Raw genomic sequence first — 22,624 nt, 5'->3', positions numbered from 1 at the left:
CCTCTTGGAGCTTTCGCCATCGTCTGTCTTGATGACCGGATTTAGGAGATATGATGCCATCCATCAACCAGACACCTGCCGTGCTTCATATTCTCCGTAGTATACCCGAGAGCCATCTAGGCTACTTAAGCACTCCCCTTCCCTCCGTCGATACCTGACGACTTGCTTTCAACACAATCGCAAGTATATATCTAGCAATATGGTCAAGACACTTCCCTTCGCTGATCTCCACGTCCCCTCTCCCGGCTTCGGTGCCATGGGCTTAAGCTTCGGTCTGGGCTCCAACCTTAGCTTGGAAGAAGCAGAGCCTGTGCTGCTCAAGGCCATTGAACTGGGCTGTACATTCTGGGATACGGCTGTAAGTTGAATTACCTCCCCCAGCATACAAGCACAAAGCTCTAACAGCACACGGCAAGGTCGTCTACCAAGCCGGTGTAAACGAGAAGCTTCTCGGCGAATTCATTAGGAAGCACAATGTCCGAGACAAGGTCTTCAGTACGTGATCTTGTTCTTAAGCAGGCCTTTCTTTCCTTTTTTTTACCTCGATTAATCATTCTATCAGTCGCCTCCAAATGTGGTTTCGATGTCTTCGGCAGTGGCGCTGTCACCAACTCTGCAGCCCACATTAAACAATACATCGAAGGCACAATTGAACGCCTCGGCTTCGCACCAGATCTTTACTACCTTCACCGGATTGATCCCAGTACGCCCACAAAACACCTCCATTCTCTCTGCTCACTCTAACACTACATCCTAGAAACCCCATTAGAAGAATCCATCCCAGCCCTCGACGAAATCCGCAAGGCTGGAAAGACCAAGTACATCGGACTCTCCGAGAGCTCGGCTGCAACTCTCCGCAAAGCCAACTCAAGTAAGAACCTATCCTGAACCTAACCCAAATAGCTCATCCATGGACATTCATTAACAAGTGGGCAGTCGCCAAAATCGATGCCATCCAGGCTGAGTATTCAGCCTTTGAAACGCTTCACGAAACAGACGGACTCATCGAGACAGCCAAAGAGCTGGGCATCGCCTATGTCGCATACAGCCCTCTTGGCCACGGCTGGCTTGTGGATAACTTTGACTACAAGACACCTGATGATTTTGCGCCGGATGACTTCCGGAGAAAGAGTTCGTCCCAATTTCCCTCCCACCCTAATTAACCCCCACTATGGCAAAGAAGAAATCAAAGCGCTAACGCATCAAATCGCACAGGCCCCAAATTTCAAGGCGAAAACTTCTACAAGAACCGCGCCATCGTCGACGAGATCAAGAAGCTGGCGGTGAAGAAGGGCGTCTCAATTTCGCAGATCGCGCTTGCGTGGGTCGCCGCTCAGGGCATGATTGCTATTCCTGGCACGACCAAGGCGCAGCGGTTGGAGGGGAACTGGGCGTCGAGGGATATTGAGTTCTCCGACGAGGAGTGGAAGGAGATGAGGAGGATTATCGATAGTGCGAAGCCGGCTGGGAATCGGTATGCGCCGGCGCAGCAGGCTATGGTTGGGCATTAGTTGTGCAGATAGATACCGGCATAGAGTCAACATGAGGTTTTCCTACCCAAGACAGCAGTTAGTAGTCAGTTTAAGTTTTGTAGATAGCTCTACTCGACCGGGTATGGCGAAGTTGACTGTAGATCCGGCTCGGCCGTTGACCTAGAATCACTACGAGCGTAGGCTTTGTGGCCGTAATTGAGATCCGAGGTTGTTAGCAAAGTTGCAACACCGAATGGAGTCGCCCTACTACGAAATACGGCGCTGTCGACCCTAGGTAGTAATCAATCCAAGAATACAATCATCTGACTGGTAGAAGTATCTTTCATTCACTCCGCTCTTGCTTTTTCTTCTTTCCCCATGATAGTTACATTCGTGGATACCGTAAGTCGCATAGCAGGCGTTATAAAAGTCCGTTCTTCCCAGTCAAAATTTGAACCCGTAGGAAATAGTGGAATCAAAAAAACGTGTCATGCAAATATAATCTCCATTACCGCACTTTTTAGTACTTCTTGCCCTGGCGCAGAACATCGCTGAATTCCTCCAGAGGGCTCCGGGTGAGCTTAGTCTCGGTCCACAGGTTGGGGGTGAGGAATCCGTAGGTGTTGACGACGGCAAGGAAGGTAGCCTTGAGGGTGTTCTCGAGGGTCTTGGTGGAGCCGGAAGAGGAAGTGTAGGCATCCTGGACACCAGCGAGCTGAAGGAGACGCTTGACAGCGGGAGAGGCAACGAGACCGGTACCACGGGGAGCGGGGATAAGCTGATTATCATGTTAGTACTGAAATGAACAAAAATTTGAGGTATCGATCAAAACATACTCTGACGGAGACGGAACCACACTTGGCACTCTGCTTGACGGGCAGAGAGTGAGGCTCACCAAGGTTGGTACCCCAGTAACCGCGACGGACGGGGAGAACAGCGAGCTTGGCAATGATGATGGCGGCACGGATGGCGGTAGCGACTTCCTTGGAGGTCTTGATTCCGAGACCGATGTGGCCCTCAGAGTCACCGATGACAACGACAGCCTTGAAACGGGTACGCTGACCGGCACGGGTCTGCTTCTGGACGGGTTTGATCTGTAATGCAGGTGTCAGCACCCATTGCTGCAATTCCTTTGCGTTTCCATTCCCAATTCCGATCAATGCGTAATCCTTCCACACCAGAAAATTCGTATGTATCCGGCGCAAAGATCCTAATCGAGTTCCGCAGAGAAATTTTTCGTTTTCGTACCTTCATAACCTCATCCTTGAGCTTGGGCAGGAAGAAGTCCACGATCTGGTACTCCTTGACGGGCAGAGAGTGAAGGTAGATCTGCTCCATGCTGGTGATCTTGCCGGCCTTGACGAGACGGCCGAGCTTGGTGACGGGCTGCCATTCCTTCTCTTCCTGCTTTCCACCACGACGGCCACGACGGCCACGGCCACGGCCACGGTCACCACCACGGTCGCCGCGAGAGCCGAATCCTCCACGTCCACGGGGAGCAGCGTCAGCCATTTTGGATATAAATGTGCCGGAGTGAAAAACGTAACCGGGCGGGAGGGTGTCGTTGGAGGTGTTGTCGACGTCGAGGTTGTCGATTTCTCTTCGCTATCCACACCCACTATGTTTTGGCACCCAGCGGAAAATTGGCGGGCGGGTGCGCTAAGCGAGGCCCGGCGTTGCCCTACTAGTGCAAACCCTAGGCCCTAGGTCGGTGTCCGCTTCGGGTAACCCGCTCTGGAGGCCCTCGTCACGGGGAAAGGGTCCATCATGTGACGTCGGGTTACCGTGTCGGGACGTGTCCCGCTCCAATAATCTGCAGTGAGTGGCGTTGATTGTCACAGTTTTTGCTTTGTTTCGCAGGGCATCCCGCGCTGAGATTTGTTATCGGCGGTCTGGGGTAAGATTCTCTTATAGCAGGTTCTTGCCAGTTTGACATTTGTTTCTTCAACCCTCCTTCGATACCCTTCCATCAATTGCTTTCTCCCAATTTGCCATTACGTAGTCAGAAACAATGTTGCGCTGGTACGTGTTTCATGACCCTTGTTCCTAGCGTTCGGCAACTGAGCTTATCGCCATCCAGGTACCAGTCCAAGCTCGCAAGGCAGCCTATCCTCACAACCAGTATTAGCAGTGCTGTAAGTTGCCTTTTCAGGATTCTTGAACACCAACTTTTTGCGGCCAACTTGTTCAGGCATGTCTTTTCCAAAATTGTTAACAATTCCACTAGGTACTTTTTGCTACCGGCGATGTTCTAGCCCAGCAGGCAGTCGATCGCAAGGGCCTTGAGAAGCATGACTTTGCAAGAACAGGGCGCATGGCTTTCTACGGTGGTGGTAAGTTGGCATGCTTATTTTCTCAGACCCCCGTCCCTTCGTCGTACTGCATTTGTATGTTCGTATTAGCTAACATCCGATATAGCGATATTCGGGCCGGCCGCCACGGTTTGGTTTAGTTTCTTGCAACGCAATGTCGTATTCAAGAGTAACAAAGCTACAATCGCCGCGCGTGTGGCTGCTGACCAAGGTCTCTTTGGTCCACTCAACATTTCCTGCTTCCTGACATCAATGGCCGTCATGGAGGGCGTTGATCCCATCGAGAAGTGGAAGTCGAGCTTCCTCCCGGTCTACAAGGCTAATTTGACGGTCTGGCCTATGGTCCAGACCATTAACTTCGCATTTGTGCCCCTGGAATACCGAGTGCTTTTGGTGAACTTTATCAGCTTGGGTAAGTGTCGCTCCCGGCCCTGTCATGAGCACTACTAATTGATTTTCTTTTCAGGCTGGAACTGCTTCCTAAGCTTGATTAGTAGCGGCGACAAATAGTTTGGTTGCTTCTCTTCTGGAGGACTGTGTTTAAAGATACCCGATGTCACACGACTGATACACCTCGGTTTGGCTGCAGACATGCCCTCACACCTTTCCCTTCATTCTCAATCCACTTACCACCTACTTTTTCACTATTCACTTGACAACAAAATGCTCACCGATAGAGGGTTGTTCCGGGTGTACCAAATAGATCCTTTGTGGAAAGCGTGCATATGTTGATAGATTTCAGCGGCAGGAATGCGGGACTACGGCTTTAGATTAGGCATTTCACTTAGAAATATTAATTATCCATTCTTCCTATTCTCCTAACACAAACTTCGTCTCTAGTAACGCTAGTATAAGATGCCTGTGTTTTTTAGTTGTTCCTCCATGTTCTTTGTTATTAGGGCTTTCCATGTGGCCAATGAGGTCCGGGGTTGGGGAGTTCCGCCCAAATAGGAAAAGCGGATGAGCTGCGGCAATCTTCAAAAAAGGATTGGAAGAAACCTCATCATCTCGCAGAGTTCGACAACACTTACTAGATCGTGTTCTCTGCCTGGAGCAGATACTTAACTTCGACTTCGCTTATTGCGCATTCACTATAGCCCCCTTCCCCTCCGCCTTCACTCACGGGCAGCACCTTCCCTCAAGGCCTCGAACAACACAAATTTTCCTCCCCCACCGAGACTTTTCTCGCCTTCAAACCACCCGCTCATCCTCGTCCTGAGCAGATTCACCACTCAGCACTTCGTTTTACCGTTCAAATAATTTCACTTTACTCTTTCTTCAGTCATAATGGCCGCCGTTGCAGAGAACGCTCCCCTACCGGTGACGAACGAGAACACGGCTCCCCCCGCGGTAGCCGCCGAGGAGAAGACCGAGAAGGCAAATGGCGATGCTGTCACCGTATTCCACGACCCAGAGAACTTCAATGTGAAGCACCCTCTGATGCACGAATGGACTCTCTGGTTTACGAAGCCCCCTAGTGGCAAGGTAGGACGCGACCACCCTCCGATCGCACAAGGCATCAACTTACATCGACCGAAATAATAGGGCGATAACTGGAACGATCTTCTGAAGGAAGTTGTTACCTTCAACTCTGTTGAGGAATTCTGGGGTATCTACGTATGTGCCTTTCATTCGCTTCTTCGAAACTGCCATCCAGCTCTTCAAAATTGCGTCATTCTAACGGACTGCTTCACTTTAGAATAACATCACTCCGACATCTGAACTCGGCCTCAAGGCAGACTATCACCTCTTCAAGAAGGGCGTTCGACCGGAGTGGGAAGACCCCCAAAACAAGCACGGCGGCAAGTGGTCATTTTCGTTCAAGGATAAGCGGTCAGTCCCCATCGATGACCTGTGGCTGCACGCACAGCTGGCGGCAATCGGCGAAACCCTCGAAAACGATGGTGACCAGGAAGTTATGGGAGTTGTCGTGAACGTACGTAAGGGATTCTACCGTGTTGGTCTTTGGACACGGACCGTCGGCAAGAGCATCCCCGGCGACAAGAACGGACGCACACCCGCTCAAGGCAAGGAAGTGCTCGAATCTATTGGTCGACGGTTCAAGGAAGTCCTCCGAGTTGGTTCAAATGACAGTGTCGAGTTCTCAGGACACACGGATAGCGCCCACAGTGGCAGCACAAGGGCCAAGGCCAAGTACACTGTTTAAAGCCGTAGGGCTAGGCAGTGCTTTCATGACGATTCATGAGTTCTGAATTCGTTTCAAAATTGAAATGACGGAGCATTCCACGGTCACGGGGATTGGCGGGTAGAGGATTGCACCACGAGGATGAATCTATCGAACCGTGACACCCGCGACTCCTTCGATTCGCTGTTGATGACTTGCTAGTAGACACCAGCTTTTTACCTTTTCATGCTTTATTTTGACGAGTCTATACCACTTATATTGGAGTTCTATTTATGGGGTCCGAAGAAACCAAAGCGCTACGAAATTACAACAAAAGCAACAGCAGCAGGGTTATGAATCCCATAGTTTACATTTGTACTCGCTGTCGGTTTTTTATTATAGCACGTAGTATTTCGCCTACGTTTTTGTCCAGAAAATACAAATTGAGCTGAATAAGTTGTCATCAGACTGCATCCGAAGCTGTAGCCAACGAAGGCAATTGACACCACCAGGATAACAACACGATTGTCAGAGGGCCGATGTAACGTACCATAATTCTGATCCGCATCGATTAATGGGCCCAAATTAGATGATTAATGGTTGGTGTTTTTTTGATTTTTTTAATTGTGATGTATACGGTTCACAAATATATATATCGCTACATCAGTCGTAAGAATTAATTCCGTGAGATACTGGGAAAGTTCTTTATCTCCAAAAGTATTACCATGCAATTGTAACATACTTCCCTGTTTCCAAATATCTAAACTTCATAACCTCACGATAAAGGGATTCTGCGTAGTTCCTGTTCGGAGCCATCCCGATAGTGCCCGTCAAGGCTAGATATCTCATATACCCAACATTTAGTTTTCAAAGAGGTCGATAAACGTAATAGAATGGGATTAGGAAGAGTATTAGGTGATTATTCCAGGTCGCATTCGCTGTCTTTTAAGGGTTCTCTCTGGCCAATGCCCCACGAGCCGTGAAGAGAAAGAGATGATGGGAGACCGTAAGCCGTGAAGAAAGGGCTGGGAAAGGAACCCAGGTTGCTAAAGAAATTCCTACTATTTTAACCTGGAAGGTTATACTGGTGTCTCGACTGAAATTTATGCAGACAGCTTATCCTTTGATTACAATCCTCATTGGCCCTCATGTATAATCAGCCATCTGTGATGCCAGCAGCATATTTTATTCCTGGGTGGGATTGGCCTATATCCATCTCATACTGACCCAGAAATGACGCAGTTTATAGGTTCAAGTGAACCCCAGGTCCTAAGCATGTCGTTAGAGGCTAGATGTACATGAAATTATTGGCTGTTTATCAGCAGTAAAGTACCATCTCATTGTTCCAGTGTATAGAGAGAATTTGCGTGATTTAATAACACAAGAAACTCACTCACTCACTCACTGGAGTCTCCTCTGTTTTGCTGTGGGGAATTTATTGTGTTTCCCTTGTCTTTCTAACCAGCTCTCTCTCTTCTCTCTTTATTCCATCTCGGCGTGCCTTTGCGTCGTGTATGTTTGAACTTCCATCGCCATGCCGACACACAACAAGATGGTGCCAAAAACAAACCGCATTGAAGACTTCCCAGATCACTGGAAAGCCACTCTCCTCGGCGACGAGTTCTGGAAAGACGCTGAGGACTGGAATACTGAAACAAACAACAGAATTGAGGCAGGCAAGTATTCCCGTACCTACTTATTCCGACAACACATCTGCCTACTACTGCATTCAACGTTATATTATTGTGGCGAGAATACTAACGGGGACTTTGATTTGGATAGACCACAACTCTAGCCTTCATACCAGATTCCCATTTAACATTGGACCAGAGCAAACTCCGCCGCCCCGTGCCCCGTCTATCACTGCAGCGGTCGACTCGGACTGCGAGGTTGATGCCGTGGTTCCTGAGAAGAGAAGTCGTCGCTTTAGTATGAGTGATGCCCTTACCGTGAGCACCTTTACTGGACGTAGTGGCTCTTCGCTATTTGCATCCAACCGTTTCCTTGACTTGGGTAGACAGTCACGCTCAGATTCTCGCTCTCGTTATAACAATCTTGGACGTTCATCAAGTGTTACGGCTGATGTTCGCCGCTCGAACTCGATGATCAGATCTACCTTCAACAGACTGAACCGCAGAATGAAGATGAGGGACGAAGGCGAGGAAGAAGAAGAGGAGCTGGAGAGCCATGTCAAGGAACGTGCCACTGCCACTCTCACCTTCCCTCCTGACCAAGCAACACCGGCAAATCCCCTTATGGAGTTCCGCGGTGGAGCGCTCTGGGAAGCCATCCCCAGAGACCGCCGTATTTTAGGCCTGGACGTGTTCTGGCCAGTCCAAACCGACAAGCTCATGCGAGAAACGAAGAAAGATAGTAAATACAATCAGAACAAAAGAGATTCATCCGAGGGCGAAGAAGATGACGGACCTACAATCTTCCCAATCAATGAAATGGCGCCTCTCTGCATGTTCCGTAACCTGCGTATCCTCAAACTCACGGGGATGATGCAGTCTTACCAAATGTACATCTTTCAAGCAGCTTGGCTCAATACCAATATTGAGGAGCTTGAAATTGGAATGGCCCTTGCCCCGCGTCTTCGTCGTGGTTACAAATGGCCGTTTATGAAGGGTGATTGGCGCCTTGATAAAGCTACTTGCGGAGAACCCGTTTACTAGTAAGTATTTAATCTCAGTATCATAATATAGCACGGCGTCAAGATAATACTAACATATTGTCTACCCTCCAGCGGTAACGGTGAAGGCTCTCTCGTCCGCACGGTCGGAATCGGAGAATACCTCGACAAGATTTGCCTCGAAAAGGCCAAAATACGGGCCATGGCCATGGGAAGTACCCGCAACCGTCTTTCAATCCGCACACTGGTTCTCTCCGGTGTCGTGGTCGACGCGGACCCCTTCCTGCACTGGTTTGACCCAAAACGTTTGAAATGTATCAACTTCAAAGAAAACTGCGTCGACGCGGGGTTCTGGCTTCCACACTGTATGAAGAAAGTCTCTGTTCTGTTTCCCAGACAGATCGATGAGCCCACCGTTATTGGCCGCCGTGTGAATCCTTTGGCCGAGTTGAAAGTTGTTGAGCTTAAGGGTAGAAAGAAAATCGGCGAGATACCCTATCGTGGGCCGAAGAGTTTGGAAGAGGATATACCCAGGAATGTTGGCGTTAAAGACAAGCAGCACTAAGAGGGGTGAGAGTGCAAAGAATGGCGTTTCTGACAAAATTCAGGTTGAGGTTGCTATCTAGGCGTCTAGGAGGCGAATTTCGGTTTATGTACTTACTGATGGTGGATGAACATGGAAGCGTCCAGCTATGACGCGGTTCCTCGTAGTTTTGAATTACTAAAATGAAGCAACTCGCAACAATAAGATCAAATTATTGATGAGCAAAGCTATCTCGGCTCATTTCCACGTTTTACATCGACGCACACCGGGAGCAGAACCACGTCTCCTATATACGGCATGGTCAAGATCAGATAGCCACCTCAAGGAAGCCAACGCCTTCACGAAAAGGCTCAACCTCAGAGAGTCCCTGTACTCGCATTCTCCGTGAAATCCATGAGGTTGGTCGCTACAGAACCACTCCTACCGGCGAAAAACTCCTCACTCACATCGAAATCAAGACCGGCATCGTAACCACTGGCAGTGATAATACGCCAGTCATCGCCCTCCTGCTTTGAATGGTGATCTGCGTGCTCTTGCATAGGAGCTGAGTTTAGAGATCGGTTTCCCATTTCTCCAGTCGGCCCTCGATAAGGGTCGTAGGTGGGCTCGTATGTGCCATTTGCATTTCCATTCCAATCACCATCAACCTCCATGGCCATATGCGCACCCGCACTTGCAGCTACAGGCACGGCCATAGCAGCAACTATAGTCCCAGCAGTATTTATATCGGCCGGGGCAAGATCCTGAGGATGGGCGTCAGCGGCAGCATTGACGTGGACATGTCCGGTTTCGATGGCTCGAGGGGCACCTCTATTCCCTTGCCTTCGATTCTGATTCCGACGCCCCTGACATCGTCTGCCCCGACCCCGATTATTATGAGGTTGATTCTGATTGTTGTTGCTATTGTTTCTGTTGTTTCTGTTGTTTCTGTTGCCATTGTTGTAGTTGTTGTTGTTGGCATGTGCAGGCCCACGAGGGCCAGGACGATTACGGCCGCGACAAGACCGGTTCCCGGAGTCAAAGCCGCGATTAGAAGCAGCGGTAAATGACTAGAAGATGTTTGGATTATGTTAGAACCGAGATAACATAGTGCTGGCTTCCTGATGATTTAGTTGCAAGTGGGTGGGGAACTCACCACTGATCCGCCAGTAGCGACGATGGTCATGTTGTCTGGAAGGGTGATTATGGTTCGGTTTCCGAAGGATTGAACCGATATACCATTTGCGTCTCCCATATTACCGAAATACCAGTGGGCTGACTATGGAGGGGCAGGTGAGTTAGTGCAGGGTTCAATTGAGGCTGGCACTGCTCGGTATCGAGCACTATGGCTCATTTACCATATTGTAGATGGGTACGAAGTAATTGGTAGTGAGGATGGTGATGACGGTGGGTGGGATTGGTGATAGCAGCTCGCCTACATATGGTGGTGGAGGAAAGGCTTGAAAGAAGTCCTTGTGTTCCTGGTGTTGTGCGCATCATCACAGACAGTCGCACCTGACGCCGAGGGGCAACTGCTGCTGGATAGTACCTGGCACAGTGATGTTCTATGCCCAGCACATAGATAGAATGAATACAAGGGTCAATAAGAAACAAATCAACTGCATATACTCAGATATATGCATTGTGCGATCCAATCTGCTTGTTCAATCTTACATTACAATGTTAGTGCTATCATTAAGATATGTTATTCCTTTATCTATCCCAGAGTACGGAATCAGGGAATCCAGATAGAGTAAGAACAACCAAAAATGTAAGTGATATCCGCTACAGAGAGCCCCTATCTGAGCCCCACTGAGGACTGAAGGCCATTGCATCAGACCCAGTACCTAAGCAATGTTTATCTAGGGTAGACACGCGGTAATGGATAGTGCGACGTCCGACCTCGCTCACCAGGCCTTTTTAGCACTTTCCAGACCTACTTCTGATGAGAGTTTATATCTGCTGAAGCTCACCTAGGCCGATCTCGGAGTTCGGGGACTGTATGAGGCTAGCATCACACTCTGCCCAGGTGCCAGTCTGGCCCTCTGGGTCTTGGTCGCGGTCCCAACAGGGATCGACAATTGTACGGATCCTGTATCTTGGCTTTGAATTCTTCGAATAGTCATTGGATAAAACAGGGAGTATGAATGCCCCAATGGAGTACTCTGTGGTGCCGCGCATACGGGACCGACAGGGTATGTGGATCGCAGTGAGTCAGTGAGATGTCATGGACCTCATGTCCTTGGGATTTCGGAGGGATGGGCTTATTCTGAATGCGAATGCCCATCAATTTAATGAAACACCGCTTGTTTGGCTATCATAATAAACGAAGAGTTGCTGTTTGGTGAGATTCGAACACTTCAGGTGTTATCTCACTTCCATGGTTCCTGCATATCTTGGGTTTCCTCTCGTATCATGAAGCTCAGAGCGCTCCTCATTGGGCGTGTTATTGCGTGCTTGGACATCGAGCCAAGACCGTCAAGGATGCTTGAGGCTTGGACAATGGATATATTTGCGCTGGGATTGGCTTGTAGGACGACCAAGACGCGCCATCCTTGGCTGAAGTTTAGCGGTTCTTGGAGACGTGCCCAAAAGGTAAATTGTACCACTGCCGTGACTGATAAGACTGCGATCCCCCCCTTCAACCTGGCCGAATTTCACACTCTTGTGTCATGATTCTTCTGAGATGAAGTGAAGATTCACGGAATGTTGGCGCCCGACGGTCGTGACTCTGCGCGTGAGATGTCTCTTTTGTTTGTCTCTTACACAGCCTTTTCTTTAGCACGACTATCACCCTAGCATGCGCTGATCGCCCTTCCTATTCTATTTTTGAAGGTAAGTAAAGTTCTCAAGCTGTTCACTTTGTCCTTGCCTCTGGTTGTGTTCATTCTCATGCATGCTCACCGGCCGATACCGGAGGCGCAGCGGAGTCGAGTCTCGAGATTCGCCCGATTGCGGCCATTATTTGGAGAGGCCTTTGCACCATTCTCTGGATAAGCACTGACTCGTTAAGTGGCACAAGGTGACCCGACTGTTTTATCAATTGCTTTTTCCTCGTTCGCCGCTTCATGGATTGCCCCTGTCGGCTCGAAGCGCCGCCTCGGTTTTTCCTCCGACACTTTGACAAACGTTCCACCTCCACGATGCACGATCCAGACCTCCAAATTCAGGAAAGGAAGCGATTGACCCCCCCTGACCAACGAAAAGTCGACGAGAAGCGAAATCCTGGCTGCTTATCCCATGGGGTAACATCGCTTGCGGTGGATAAGCTTCTTGTCACATCCCCGGTTTCCTGACTTCATGCACGTCGGACGTGGAGATAATTGGCTTTGAAGCCGCACCGATATTTGGCCTTCACCCAACGAGATTACATTTGGAGATAGAAGAGTTTATGGGGTCACATCGTGTATCACCGCACGCGAGGACCGGCCTTATTGTTACGCGATTCTGTCGACCTCGGCGCAGACTGGGTGGGGTTGCCGCTTGCGCTCGAGGACTCGAATGACCAGCCATGTCGAAATGACTGTGAACGGCACGAATGCCGTCCTTATCTCTTCATTCTAAATGAAGGTTATCCGGGTCACTAGCGGAAACATTTATGTTACCTAACACGTTCTCCATGCGGTTCAACCTCGGTCAAAAGTCGCAACCACCCGCGATCACCAGTGGTTGTGTACTTGAACTACTGCTCTTGCGAAAGACAGAGGAAGAGTTGTTCATGATATGGTTCTTGAAATGTACCAAAATCATTGTTTATTGTTTGATGGCGTTCCTTTGGGGGCGAGGCGACTCGTGGCGAGAAAATATCAATTTCTATAGCCCGGTGAACTCCGGGCTTACCCACGCGACCCAGTTATCTTTGGCCGGCCTTTGGAACTCCTCCGGCACCAAGCGCGACAAGACAGCCGAGCAAGGCTTGACTCGCTTGTCTGGACCTGGGGTTACATCCGTGGTTACTGCTTTTTTTGGTCGGAGTTTTACTGGGTCTCCAAATCTCGTTATTTTTTTCTAGAGAGATAAGACGGTCCCGCTTTGACTAGCACGCGACTTTAGCCATGACTATAATATGGTGTGACTCCTCGCCCAGGTCCCAGTCGTTCTTTTTCACGTCTTGCGACAAGTCAAGCTCAAATTGACCGACCGAGGATCTTCATTGCCCATCCTCTACAACATGTCTGCTGCAGAGCATGGCGTTGAGGCCGCCCAGTGAGTTTACCTCCCTCGTCGAGAAAATTTCCCACTTGCGGCAGTCGCATCTGATTCGCATCGCGCATCCTGCATCTCTTGCTCCGCATCGTTTTCGGTTCCTTATGGTTCGCCCTGGTTAGTGTTTTTACTAACTTCTCTGCAGGCCGGCCCTCGCTGGCGATAGCCCTGTCACTGCTGCTCCTGTGAATGAGAAGGATCAGATTGTCGACCAATCCGAGAAGGCCCTCGCTGAAACCCCCGATGGCGAGGAACCCAACGACGAGGAGAACAGAACTCTCCGCCACATTGCAGAGAACCTCCCCCTCTCTGCCTGGCTAGTTGCATTCGTCGAATTGTGTGAGCGTTTCACTTACTACGGCATGTCGGGGATGTTTCAGAACTATGTCCAACGCCCATTGGACGGAAGTGAGGGACGTGGTGCGCTGGGCATGGGCCACCAGGGAGCTACTGGCTTAACTACTTTCTTCCAATTCTGGTGCTACGGTTCGTATTTCGCGTAGTCTTTCCCTGGCTTCGTGCGCTAACATTATACTACAGTGACACCTATTCTTGGTGCGGTCGTTGCCGACCAATACCTCGGCAAATACAAGACCATTGTTCTCTTCTGCGTTGTCTATTTGGTTGGATTGTTGATTCTGGTTCTTACTTCAATCCCCACCGCACTTGAGAATGGAGCTGGTCTTGGAGGGTTCATCGCGGCTATTCTCATCATCGGTCTCGGAACTGGTGGTATCAAGAGTAACGTTGCTCCCTTGGTAAGTCAGCTTGTCAAATTCCATATAATGCTGCTCTTTTACTCATAAGTCCTCTAGATTGCGGACCAATATAAGCGCAAGAAGATGGCGATCTCGACTACTAAGAAGGGCGAGAGAGTTGTTATTGACCCGTCTCTTACGATTCAGCGCATTTACATGATCTTCTATGGCTGTATCAACCTCGGATCCCTCTCGTTGTTGGCTACACCTTACATGGAGCGGGATATTGGATTCTGGTCTGCTTACTTGCTCTGCCTGTGCATGTTTGCAGTTGGTACTGCTGTTGTCATTTGCGGACGCAAGTTCTACGTCGTCCGTCCTCCTCAGGGATCGGTCATCACCGACGCCTTCAAGGCTCTCTGGATCATGGTCATCAACCGCAACATGGATGCCCCCAAACCCACTTGGCAAGCCGAGAATGGTGGCAACAGAACCCATGTTCCCTGGGACGACCACTTTATTGATGAGCTTAAGCGTGCCCTTGTCGCTTGCCGCGTATTCTGCTTCTATCCCATTTACTGGGTCGTTTACGGCCAGTTCTCCAGCAACTTTGTCACCCAGGCTGGTCAGATGCAAGGACACGGTATTCCCAACGATTTGATGCAAAACTTCGACCCGATTTCCATTATCGTGTTCATTCCGATCCTGGAAACCCTGGTGTACCCCGTCCTCCGTCGCCTGCGCATTCGGTTCCGGCCCATCTCTCGTATCTCGCTCGGTTTCATCGTTGCTTCTCTGGCCATGATGTACGCTGCTATTGTCCAGCACCTCATCTACTCCGCCGGGCCATGTTACGAATCCCCTGGGTGTGATGCTTCGATTGTCGACGGTTCAGCCCAGGGCAACAACATCCACATTGCCATCCAGACACCCGCCTACTTCTTTATCGGTATTTCCGAGATCTTCGCCTCGGTGTCCGGTCTCGAGTACGCCTACACCAAGGCACCACCATCCATGAAGTCGTTCGTGCAGTCCATGTACCTGCTCACGAACGCCTTCGGATCTGCCCTCGCTGAGGCCCTGACGCCCGCTGCCTTCGACCCAGCCATCATGTGGATGTTTGTTGGTCTGGCATGCGCCTCGTTCCTCGCCGGTATCATCTTCTTTGCTATCTACCATCACCTTAACGACCAAGAAGATGCCATGAATGCTCTTGATGCCGACGACCCTCAGGGTCCTCCCCCGCAGTATGCGGAGAAGAAGGAGCAGGAGAACTAAACTCCCCACTCCAACGGACTTGACGTGCGCATGCTTGAAGACGAATATTTGACGTCGCGCTCCAAGAGCGGTATATCTATATAATGCTAGTAATTTGCGATTGGGTTGCATAGCCACCTGCTGAGCAGATGACACCCGGTGTTCTTTGATTGTATATATAAACATTATTTATTTTATTCATACGTACTATTTTCGATATAATTCCGTTCTATCTAAGTTGTGGCCACATAAAATAGGTCTCATAATTTTCCCCTTTCCCTTGAAGCTAGCATGAGTTACTGGCTCTGCGTGGGCCCTCGATATTCGCACCGGGAAATTGTCCACCGCAGGGACTCCATAGTCCATCAGGTATGCTTTAAATACCTCCGGAGTCATGTCTGAACTCCGTGAAAGGCGCTGAAACTAGTCTCAGTGGACCACAGCACCAAAATCTAACCAAGCATGACCAAACCAAATCACAAATCACCGTCTGCCGTTTTGATTCTGTGACATGCGAAAAAGCTTTCCAAGTCTGCAAGTTCGGCGACTTCCGCGGTCCACTCCACCGACTAACCGAAGATGGTTAGTATATCGGGCCAGTTCCTGAATACAATGTACGCTTTCAGCTTCCAATCCAATCAAGGTTCCACTTTTCCCTTTTCGAAGTTTTTCCAAACAGGCGGCGGCGGCGGCGACCACGCGATTTGTGGATCTGGGCCCTGGGTTATCTGCCTGCTATTTCAACCAGGGTTTGCTCGGAGCCTTTGGAGTTTGGACGGAGGATCGGATTCTTTGATCGTTGCAGAGTCTGCTGTCGGTGCCCAGCCGGATTTGCGGCACTGGGTGGGGAGTTGGCAAATGTAAGGTGTCTGGAAGAGAGTGAGCCGGTGAGTCAGTGGGTGGCTGGGGGTCAGTTAGAGGCAAAATGGGAAATGGGTTGTTGTTCCGGGAAGGCGCGTGAGAGTTGCAAAGAATTATTTTACTGCTGAGAATAAGGAGCAAATACCTGCAGAGGGGCGATAAAAGCTACAGTATTGGATTAGAGGCGAATAGCAAAATTGGAAAGCTATACATGGCGTTGAGCACAGTTATTTCTGGGTTGGCGTTTGAAATTAATAGGGCCTAAAAAGTAGGGCTCATATATCTAGGGTCCATTTCTACTGTGGAGATGGACCTGCTTGCTGGAGGTTTAGGGCTGGCTATATATTAATACACTCGGGCGATAACCAACGGAGAGACCTTGTTATATTGAGAAATCCAGATAGCCTAAAATCAGCTTTCAGTTTTCCTTTTCAAGGGAATTTCTCTTGGCTGCAGCTGTTAGCCTTCAACAGTCCACCCATAAATAATGCGACGAGGAAGATACTTTAAACATTCCGAGAATTGCTGCTGTGTGGTCGATGCACTAGTTAGGTTTGCCTTGGTCTTGATAGTGATTGTTATGGCATCGCGCATAGGATTGAAAAGGTTCTTGAGCTCCTGCTATATAATATGCAGGGTAGCCTGGAACACAAGCCCAACGGCCATGACATAGGTCAAAGAGGAAAGTCGTCATCACGTATTTGCATCCGCAAGAAGTGCTAGAGATTGTGGGGACTGATAAAATATGCCTCGAGCTGTCCATATCTGCTTGCTCTATTTGATGATGACAATCGCCAGAGATCGCAAGCCAAAAAACTGAAGAATAGAAAATAAATGCCATCAAATTATACGGGGAACATATCGTGGCTATCTCCTGTCACTGGGTAAGATGTCAGGTGTCCCTTCTCCAACATGCTGGAAGGGAAGTTCTTGAGGTCGAAAGTCTAGAGATTCGTTTCCACTTCCTCAAATTCCGAGTTCAATGTGTTTGTACGCACAGAAAGTCTGGTGTTGAGCGCCGTTCTCACGGCTACCAAGGTAAAGAAGGACCGTTAGGTAAATTTCAGCCAGCTGAGATGTGAAAGCTGAAGCAGTAGAAAAGATGCCTTTCCCATATTCTGGAAGCTGAGTGGGAACCAAATACGGTGACCGGGGCTGCCTCCATATCACAATGTTACCTGGCGCTGAGCAATAGTTTATGCAAGTAAGGATGATGCTTAATTGATTAATTTTTCTGAGGTCTGGGGGGATGGAAATGTCTGCAAGTCTTTCAGCTAACCGTGAATGCGAGTGGAAGAGAGAGAATTGAGCAGCTGGGGCCGTTTGTTTTGAGCCCGATTCCCCTCCTCCATATTTCTACTTTTACCTCCCTTTGTGGTCCGCAGCCAGTGTCATCCACCATCCTTTTAATCCATATCAACATCATAATACTCTCTTATTCAACATGGCTTCCCTGTTTGAATTCTACGGACTAACCCGAAGACAATGCCCGGAAGATAACACTTTGGCTCGCCGTGAGACTTCAAGCAAGCGTGCTGTGGAGGATGTTGGGAAGGGTCTGGATTTGATTTCACTTTATGTTTTCAACAGCAAGCTAATCATACCAGGAAAATAGACACACAAATTGGAAGCCTGGGTCCTACTCAATCACAGATAGTCTCCCTTCTGGAAACCGTCAGAGAACTCGACTGGTCAGACCTAAACGCCAAAGAACTGAGATCCAACACCCAACGCATAGCAGCTGAGCTGCATCGTCGCGGAGAGGCTGTAACACCATGCGAACAATGCACCCGTGGGGGAGCCTGGGATACCTGTGTCGTCTTTCCGGTGTACAAAGGGCGATCCGTGTCATCATACGCATGTTCAAATTGCATCCATCGTCACAGAGGAAATAGGTGCAGTCATAGACAGGCATTTGAGGATCAAGGTGGCCAGCCTTGGGATATCAAAATCACCGCGTACGTACACTCACAGCTTAGTTTACCCTTCATGTTTACCGCAGCTAACCAATAGAATAAGTCAGGTTGTAGCCCATGGTGGTCTTCGCAAGGTCATGGCCAAGGAATCCCAAGACCCTACATTCAGTATCAATGGAGACCCCCCCATTGTGACCAAAAAGCGCAAAGAACGCGAGGCGAGCACTGAAAACCAGGCGCAAGTTCCAGTCACCCCGAAGAAGCCCCGTCTTAGTAGCGGCTCGCCCCGCGAAAGATCGGCATTCGATGGTGAATCTCTACCCTGGCCCGTATCCCCTACTTCGTGGAATAACCCCATCAAACTGCGTTCTATCATGAAGGACCTGAAATCGTTTGCACACATTACCGAAGTGCGAATCGCGAAGCTGGAAGCAGAGAGAAAGCGCATGTCTTCGACGGAATACTGGAACCAGGAAGCAGCAGACCTTTTTTCTGATGGGCAGTTGAACTTGGGTATGAGGGAGTAATAGGAACGTAGAGATGAAGGAAGCCGGGTTTGCTCTCGTGCGTACAATGGGTGCAATGCCTCTGTACTGACCCATCACTATTTCTGTGTTCATATTCCTTTGTCACGGCTTGATATCTTGGCTAAGGCTATTGCCGTGCATTAACCACTGGATAGTACTGACATGATAACAATTTCTTTAGTTTCTTTCCAGATGGAAACATGTAGGGCCATCTCGAGGACACAACTACACTGTAGCAACCCGCGCAAAGTACGCAAATAGTTTAGCAATATAGATTTCTAAAACTTCGTACACATATAATAGTTCCTCGCAACCCAACTTACTGGACATGAAACATTTACCATATGGGCACTAAGAGCGTTCATCCTGGACGGTGGTGTATATACGTACCTATCAACACCCGCAAGACAAGTTGGGATAGCAAGCCTGAAAAACGGCAATCGGACATAACTCATCCTATTTCCGATCTTATACTCAAAACAATGGATCAGGTCAACAAGGTGATAATATTCTGAGATGTCTGTGGTGTAACACAAGTGGGCGGGTAGTTCAAATGGCAGAACGTTGGAGCGGCGCCAATGTTAAAGTCCTCTTGTAGGATCCATTCGTGGGTACTTAATGGAGGACTTCATGGAGCCTAGTACAAAGGTTGCAAGTTCGACTCTTGTTCCGTCCTCCCTTTTTTCCTTTTTCTTCTTCTTCTTCTTTTTTTTTTTTTTACTTCTTCTTCCCCCGCTTGCTGGCGGAAGTTCCACTGCCTGCGGTTTGGAACCTCACAGGTTGTGCTGCCGTTGTCCAGAGTGACAATTCTATTCTACTTTTTTGGGATGTCTCCTTTGGTATCATTTAATATAAGCTATTAGGTATGGAAATTAGTTGCGATAATGGTCTACATGGCGAGTATGGGTGGCAAAGCCCCAATATAAAGCGTAAAGCGTCCATAATGACGGCCGCAAGGGGAGCTGAGGGACGCAACAAAGCCAGCCAATGGGACGTCCAGCATTACCGCCCCTGCTGCCTTAAAGCTCTCTTTTCAAGGGCCTATTTCACCCGGAAGGACCCAGGTAGCTCAGGTGAAAGAGCACTGGATTTCTCTTGAGTGTTTGGTCTTCTTGTGACGCATTACGCATTCAGATTGGGCACTCTTGAGAGAGGTCAGAGGTCGCAAGTTCAAGTCTTGTTCTGGAGAAATCCTTCCCTTTTTTTGCTTCCCTTTTCATTTTCATGCTCTTCTTTTTGCCATTCGGGTCTTAGCCATGTTGGTGTTGTCGATTACGGTCTTGAGATAGACCTGCTTAACACACGCCCAAATTATTGAAGATTTACCAACATTACCTACAAAGCCGTAGGATGCATTATCATGGATATCTCCAGTTAGGATCTAGTAATAATGCTGAAAGGCCAGGTGGTTCAACGGTAGAGGTGGCTCAAGCAGTGGTTTCGGCTCACCGTCCAAAGGGTGCTCAGATTGAAAGCATGCGAGGCTGGCACCGGGGGGAATTTCGATTCTTGCCTTCATTCAGATTAATTTTTGCGTCCGTCTTTTGTGGGCTGGCCTCTGTTTGGATGTGTTTTTGTGGTGGTTGTGAATAGTGATGTTGGTCGACCAATCAGAGGGCTTGAACCCACCTCTGTTCACAAATCCCCCTCACAGCCCTGGACACAGCTCCCAACTGCCTCGAAATTCCCCCTTATGTCTCTCCGGTAGTACAGCAGTATAACGCAAGAGGCCAAGTAGCTTAATGGTTATAGCGTTGGTTGAACACTGAGATGATCCTAGTCTCGATACAAGCCGCGTCGCTGTAGTAATTGCTGACTGAGAGAGGAGGTATCGTTGAACGAGTGGACATAAACCAAAGATGCAAGTTCGACTCTTGCCCTGGCCATTATTTATTTTTATTCTTTTGTCTTGCTTCCTTTAATCACTCACAGAAGGCTGAGGTGGATTAGCCAATATAAAATAATTTGGAGGTAACCATGGTTCTCGAATTATGATGAGATATTGCGAGATATTGCATAGATTGGCTAGGCGTTGTATTCCCTGCTCTTCACAGTTGACAGAACCTTTGAAGGCTCTCTGATAGTCAGCTCCAAGCCTTCACTCCTTACCAAAGCCACATTAGCAAAAGAGGAGATTCAGTAACAGTGTCATGAACACTTACATAGTCCATAGACTGAGATTTATAATTATATTATTCCTGTTCACATTCAAGTCTCACGTTTTTGGCATTGCGCATTGTTATGTACACCATGGACTGGCTAATATCATAAAACGATATTTCATAAAGACGTGCCATTTCCAAAACAACATTCCTCTTATTCTTTCCATTCCCACATATTACCTCTTGCCTTTCTCCCTCTTCCTTCCAACAAGCATTCTTATTTCATACTGATATGCTTATCTCAACACATCGGGCGCGGAGTAGTTCTGAGTAGCTACCGATAAAATCTCCAATTGCAGGCTTAAGCACCTTCTTCCTCGTTGATACGGATTGCTCCCTCATTACCAAGTCCACTAGACCAGAAGCCATCGACATAGAGGTTGCTAGTTCCGTCAGTCAGTACGTTCCCAGGACAAAGTATGGGTCTTCGGATTACTTACGTTCCAGAAGCGGCATCATTGGCAATCACGAGCCAGTAGCCTAGGATTCCCTGGATTACAATGTCGTGAATAGCAAACAAGACAGTCTCCCCGGTGAGACCCATTTTGAGGGAAATGGGGCCTGCGGCGAGGGTACTAAGGAATCAAGTCAGCAGGGTGTAGTATGAAAGGTTAAATGGGATTCGGGGAAACCCGTACATTGGATACAATGCCTTCGCGACGAGTGCCACGCCTGCGATAGCTGAGAAGAGACGTCGGGTGTGCGCATCCCTGTTGCTCGCAGCTCTGGTTCCCTTAATGCCAATGTGATAGACCACCGTGATAAATGCAATTGCGCTGATGGTAAACCAGACCCACTGGCGCGCAGCATGGCCGGCATAAGTGCCAAAGATACCGGAGGCAAGCATAACGTAGTCTGCAGCAATGGCTGCAAAAAGCGATGCGCCGGGGAGGCCGGAGACGAGCGTCAAACTGGTAAGGATCAGGGGATCCGTGATGAACCAGTTGACGTAGCGCAGCCAGAGAACCTGGCGTAGGACAGGTTGCTCGACGTTGGGAACATGCTTGTGGTTGTGCTTAAGTGAGTCGTGCTTCCAGTTTAGGCCTTGGCCGGTCGCAAGCGCGAGATAGATAAGGAATGAGACAGTCGTCGAGACGGAGACGAGATAGTGTATCACTCGTTTCGGCTGGAGAGAGGTCAGTATGTGTAGCAGAGGATTTTGGTACGGATTGCGACTCACCAGCTGTACGCGGTTGCTAAGAACGTAGAATACGAGAGACGAAAGTGCCATGAGCACTGTGACAACCCTATCACACCCCAGTATCAGCAACTGTCGAAGTAATCGGAAGTAATCCATCGTACCATAATGTCCGCTTCCCAGCTGTGTCAATATTCTGAAACGTTGGATGCCCGCCTGGAATCACAGTCGGAATGGGCGCTACCGATGACGTCGTAGTCGTGGTAGGCTCCGGGAAAGGAAGGCCATCAGTGATGGTTTGTGTTTGTGTCAAAGTATGCGTAACAGTGACGGTCTTCTTGAGTATCTCCTCCATCATTTTAGACAATCTTGCAGTTATATACTGGTTGACTGGCGATAGCAATGACAGTTCCTCCACACAGTCTGTGCGCGTAAGCCGCTGGAAATGACCCTGGGCACGATGTGATTTATAGGTTTACAGTAGCAAAGGGAATGGTGATGTTCTCGATTTAAGTGGATCGAGGATTGCCCGGGCCGATCTGAAGCAAATATACCATTCGCTGATGGCTGGCGTCTGGAGTGGCATGTCGCACAAGTTTATCGTCATACTGACTCGCTGTTGTCGTCATTGAATCCTGAGCTAACTTGGGCCAGCTGAGGTCTTGGGTGTTTCATTGCCGGCGATTGGTTGAAACCAGGAGCTTGATTCTGCGTTCATCTGCAGAGAATATGTAAATCAGGTGAGCCGTGCAGAGTGTCGCGGGGGTGTTGTTGGTCAGTCGAGAGAAAGGAAGC

The 22,624-nt window shown here is 49.0% G+C and overlaps 9 protein-coding genes, 1 non-coding gene and 1 pseudogene across 11 annotated transcripts; 8 read left to right on the top strand and 3 right to left on the bottom strand.

Moving 5' to 3' along the window:
• Nucleotides 1–36: 36 nt before the first annotated feature.
• Nucleotides 37–1,557, top strand: ASPVEDRAFT_40438 (uncharacterized protein). The gene is made up of 6 exons (XM_040812157.1): nucleotides 37–358; nucleotides 417–495; nucleotides 563–703; nucleotides 758–871; nucleotides 937–1,131; nucleotides 1,216–1,557. Exons 1-6 carry the CDS (start codon nucleotides 200–202, stop codon nucleotides 1,509–1,511), a joined length of 984 nt encoding a protein of 327 aa, XP_040666693.1. The 5' UTR covers nucleotides 37–199; the 3' UTR covers nucleotides 1,512–1,557.
• Nucleotides 1,558–1,925: 368 nt separating this feature from the next.
• Nucleotides 1,926–3,078, bottom strand: ASPVEDRAFT_40436 (40S ribosomal protein uS5). The gene is made up of 3 exons (XM_040812156.1): nucleotides 2,721–3,078; nucleotides 2,309–2,566; nucleotides 1,926–2,250 (listed from the first exon to the last, which is right to left on the bottom strand). Exons 1-3 carry the CDS (start codon nucleotides 2,982–2,984, stop codon nucleotides 1,993–1,995), a joined length of 780 nt encoding a protein of 259 aa, XP_040666692.1. The 5' UTR covers nucleotides 2,985–3,078; the 3' UTR covers nucleotides 1,926–1,992.
• A 240-nt stretch (nucleotides 3,079–3,318) lies between these two features.
• Nucleotides 3,319–4,602, top strand: ASPVEDRAFT_190326 (Mpv17/PMP22 family protein). The gene is made up of 5 exons (XM_040809061.1): nucleotides 3,319–3,494; nucleotides 3,553–3,607; nucleotides 3,700–3,805; nucleotides 3,891–4,196; nucleotides 4,251–4,602. Exons 1-5 carry the CDS (start codon nucleotides 3,484–3,486, stop codon nucleotides 4,292–4,294), a joined length of 522 nt encoding a protein of 173 aa, XP_040666691.1. The 5' UTR covers nucleotides 3,319–3,483; the 3' UTR covers nucleotides 4,295–4,602.
• A 308-nt stretch (nucleotides 4,603–4,910) lies between these two features.
• On the top strand, nucleotides 4,911–6,077 carry ASPVEDRAFT_595174 (eukaryotic translation initiation factor 4E). The gene is made up of 3 exons (XM_040815486.1): nucleotides 4,911–5,269; nucleotides 5,330–5,401; nucleotides 5,484–6,077. The coding sequence occupies exons 1-3, from the start codon at nucleotides 5,072–5,074 to the stop codon at nucleotides 5,949–5,951; spliced, it is 738 nt and encodes a 245-aa protein (XP_040666690.1). The 5' UTR covers nucleotides 4,911–5,071; the 3' UTR covers nucleotides 5,952–6,077.
• Nucleotides 6,078–7,461: 1,384 nt separating this feature from the next.
• ASPVEDRAFT_129157 (uncharacterized protein) lies at nucleotides 7,462–9,106 on the top strand (the record flags this gene model as incomplete). The annotated part of the gene is made up of 3 exons (XM_040806614.1): nucleotides 7,462–7,589; nucleotides 7,705–8,583; nucleotides 8,656–9,106. The coding sequence occupies 3 exons, from the start codon at nucleotides 7,462–7,464 to the stop codon at nucleotides 9,104–9,106; spliced, it is 1,458 nt and encodes a 485-aa protein (XP_040666689.1).
• Nucleotides 9,107–9,893: 787 nt separating this feature from the next.
• On the bottom strand, nucleotides 9,894–10,269 carry ASPVEDRAFT_149821 (uncharacterized protein; the record flags this gene model as incomplete). The annotated part of the gene is made up of 2 exons (XM_040808215.1): nucleotides 10,221–10,269; nucleotides 9,894–10,134 (listed from the first exon to the last, which is right to left on the bottom strand). Coding segments are annotated over exons 1-2 (270 nt in total), but the record flags the coding sequence as incomplete, so codon positions are not given.
• Nucleotides 10,270–13,156: 2,887 nt separating this feature from the next.
• ASPVEDRAFT_595082 (peptide MFS transporter) lies at nucleotides 13,157–15,339 on the top strand. The gene is made up of 4 exons (XM_040815485.1): nucleotides 13,157–13,270; nucleotides 13,416–13,756; nucleotides 13,811–14,028; nucleotides 14,086–15,339. Exons 1-4 carry the CDS (start codon nucleotides 13,236–13,238, stop codon nucleotides 15,244–15,246), a joined length of 1,755 nt encoding a protein of 584 aa, XP_040666687.1. The 5' UTR covers nucleotides 13,157–13,235; the 3' UTR covers nucleotides 15,247–15,339.
• A 2,191-nt stretch (nucleotides 15,340–17,530) lies between these two features.
• ASPVEDRAFT_82474 (DUF3716 domain-containing protein) lies at nucleotides 17,531–18,529 on the top strand (the record flags this gene model as incomplete). Its single annotated transcript, XM_040817205.1, has 3 exons — nucleotides 17,531–17,642; nucleotides 17,702–18,044; nucleotides 18,106–18,529. The coding sequence occupies 3 exons, from the start codon at nucleotides 17,531–17,533 to the stop codon at nucleotides 18,527–18,529; spliced, it is 879 nt and encodes a 292-aa protein (XP_040666686.1).
• A 538-nt stretch (nucleotides 18,530–19,067) lies between these two features.
• On the top strand, nucleotides 19,068–19,205 carry ASPVEDRAFT_t52 (annotated as a pseudogene). The gene has a single exon. The product of its transcript is annotated as a tRNA-OTHER (tRNA).
• Nucleotides 19,206–20,257: 1,052 nt separating this feature from the next.
• On the top strand, nucleotides 20,258–20,415 carry ASPVEDRAFT_t53. Its single transcript has one exon. It is a non-coding gene; the product is annotated as a tRNA-Val (tRNA).
• A 577-nt stretch (nucleotides 20,416–20,992) lies between these two features.
• ASPVEDRAFT_128141 (opsin family protein) lies at nucleotides 20,993–22,184 on the bottom strand (the record flags this gene model as incomplete). The annotated part of the gene is made up of 5 exons (XM_040806519.1): nucleotides 20,993–21,074; nucleotides 21,132–21,266; nucleotides 21,330–21,817; nucleotides 21,872–21,938; nucleotides 21,994–22,184. 5 exons carry the CDS (start codon nucleotides 22,182–22,184, stop codon nucleotides 20,993–20,995), a joined length of 963 nt encoding a protein of 320 aa, XP_040666685.1.
• Between the last annotated feature and the right edge of the window lie 440 nt (nucleotides 22,185–22,624).

Source organism: Aspergillus versicolor, assembly GCF_001890125.1.
Source record: "Aspergillus versicolor CBS 583.65 unplaced genomic scaffold ASPVEscaffold_3, whole genome shotgun sequence".
Taxonomy (NCBI): domain Eukaryota; kingdom Fungi; phylum Ascomycota; class Eurotiomycetes; order Eurotiales; family Aspergillaceae; genus Aspergillus; species Aspergillus versicolor.
The sequence above is the reverse complement of the archived record's forward strand: the minus strand, read 5'-3'. Positions and strand labels throughout refer to the sequence as shown.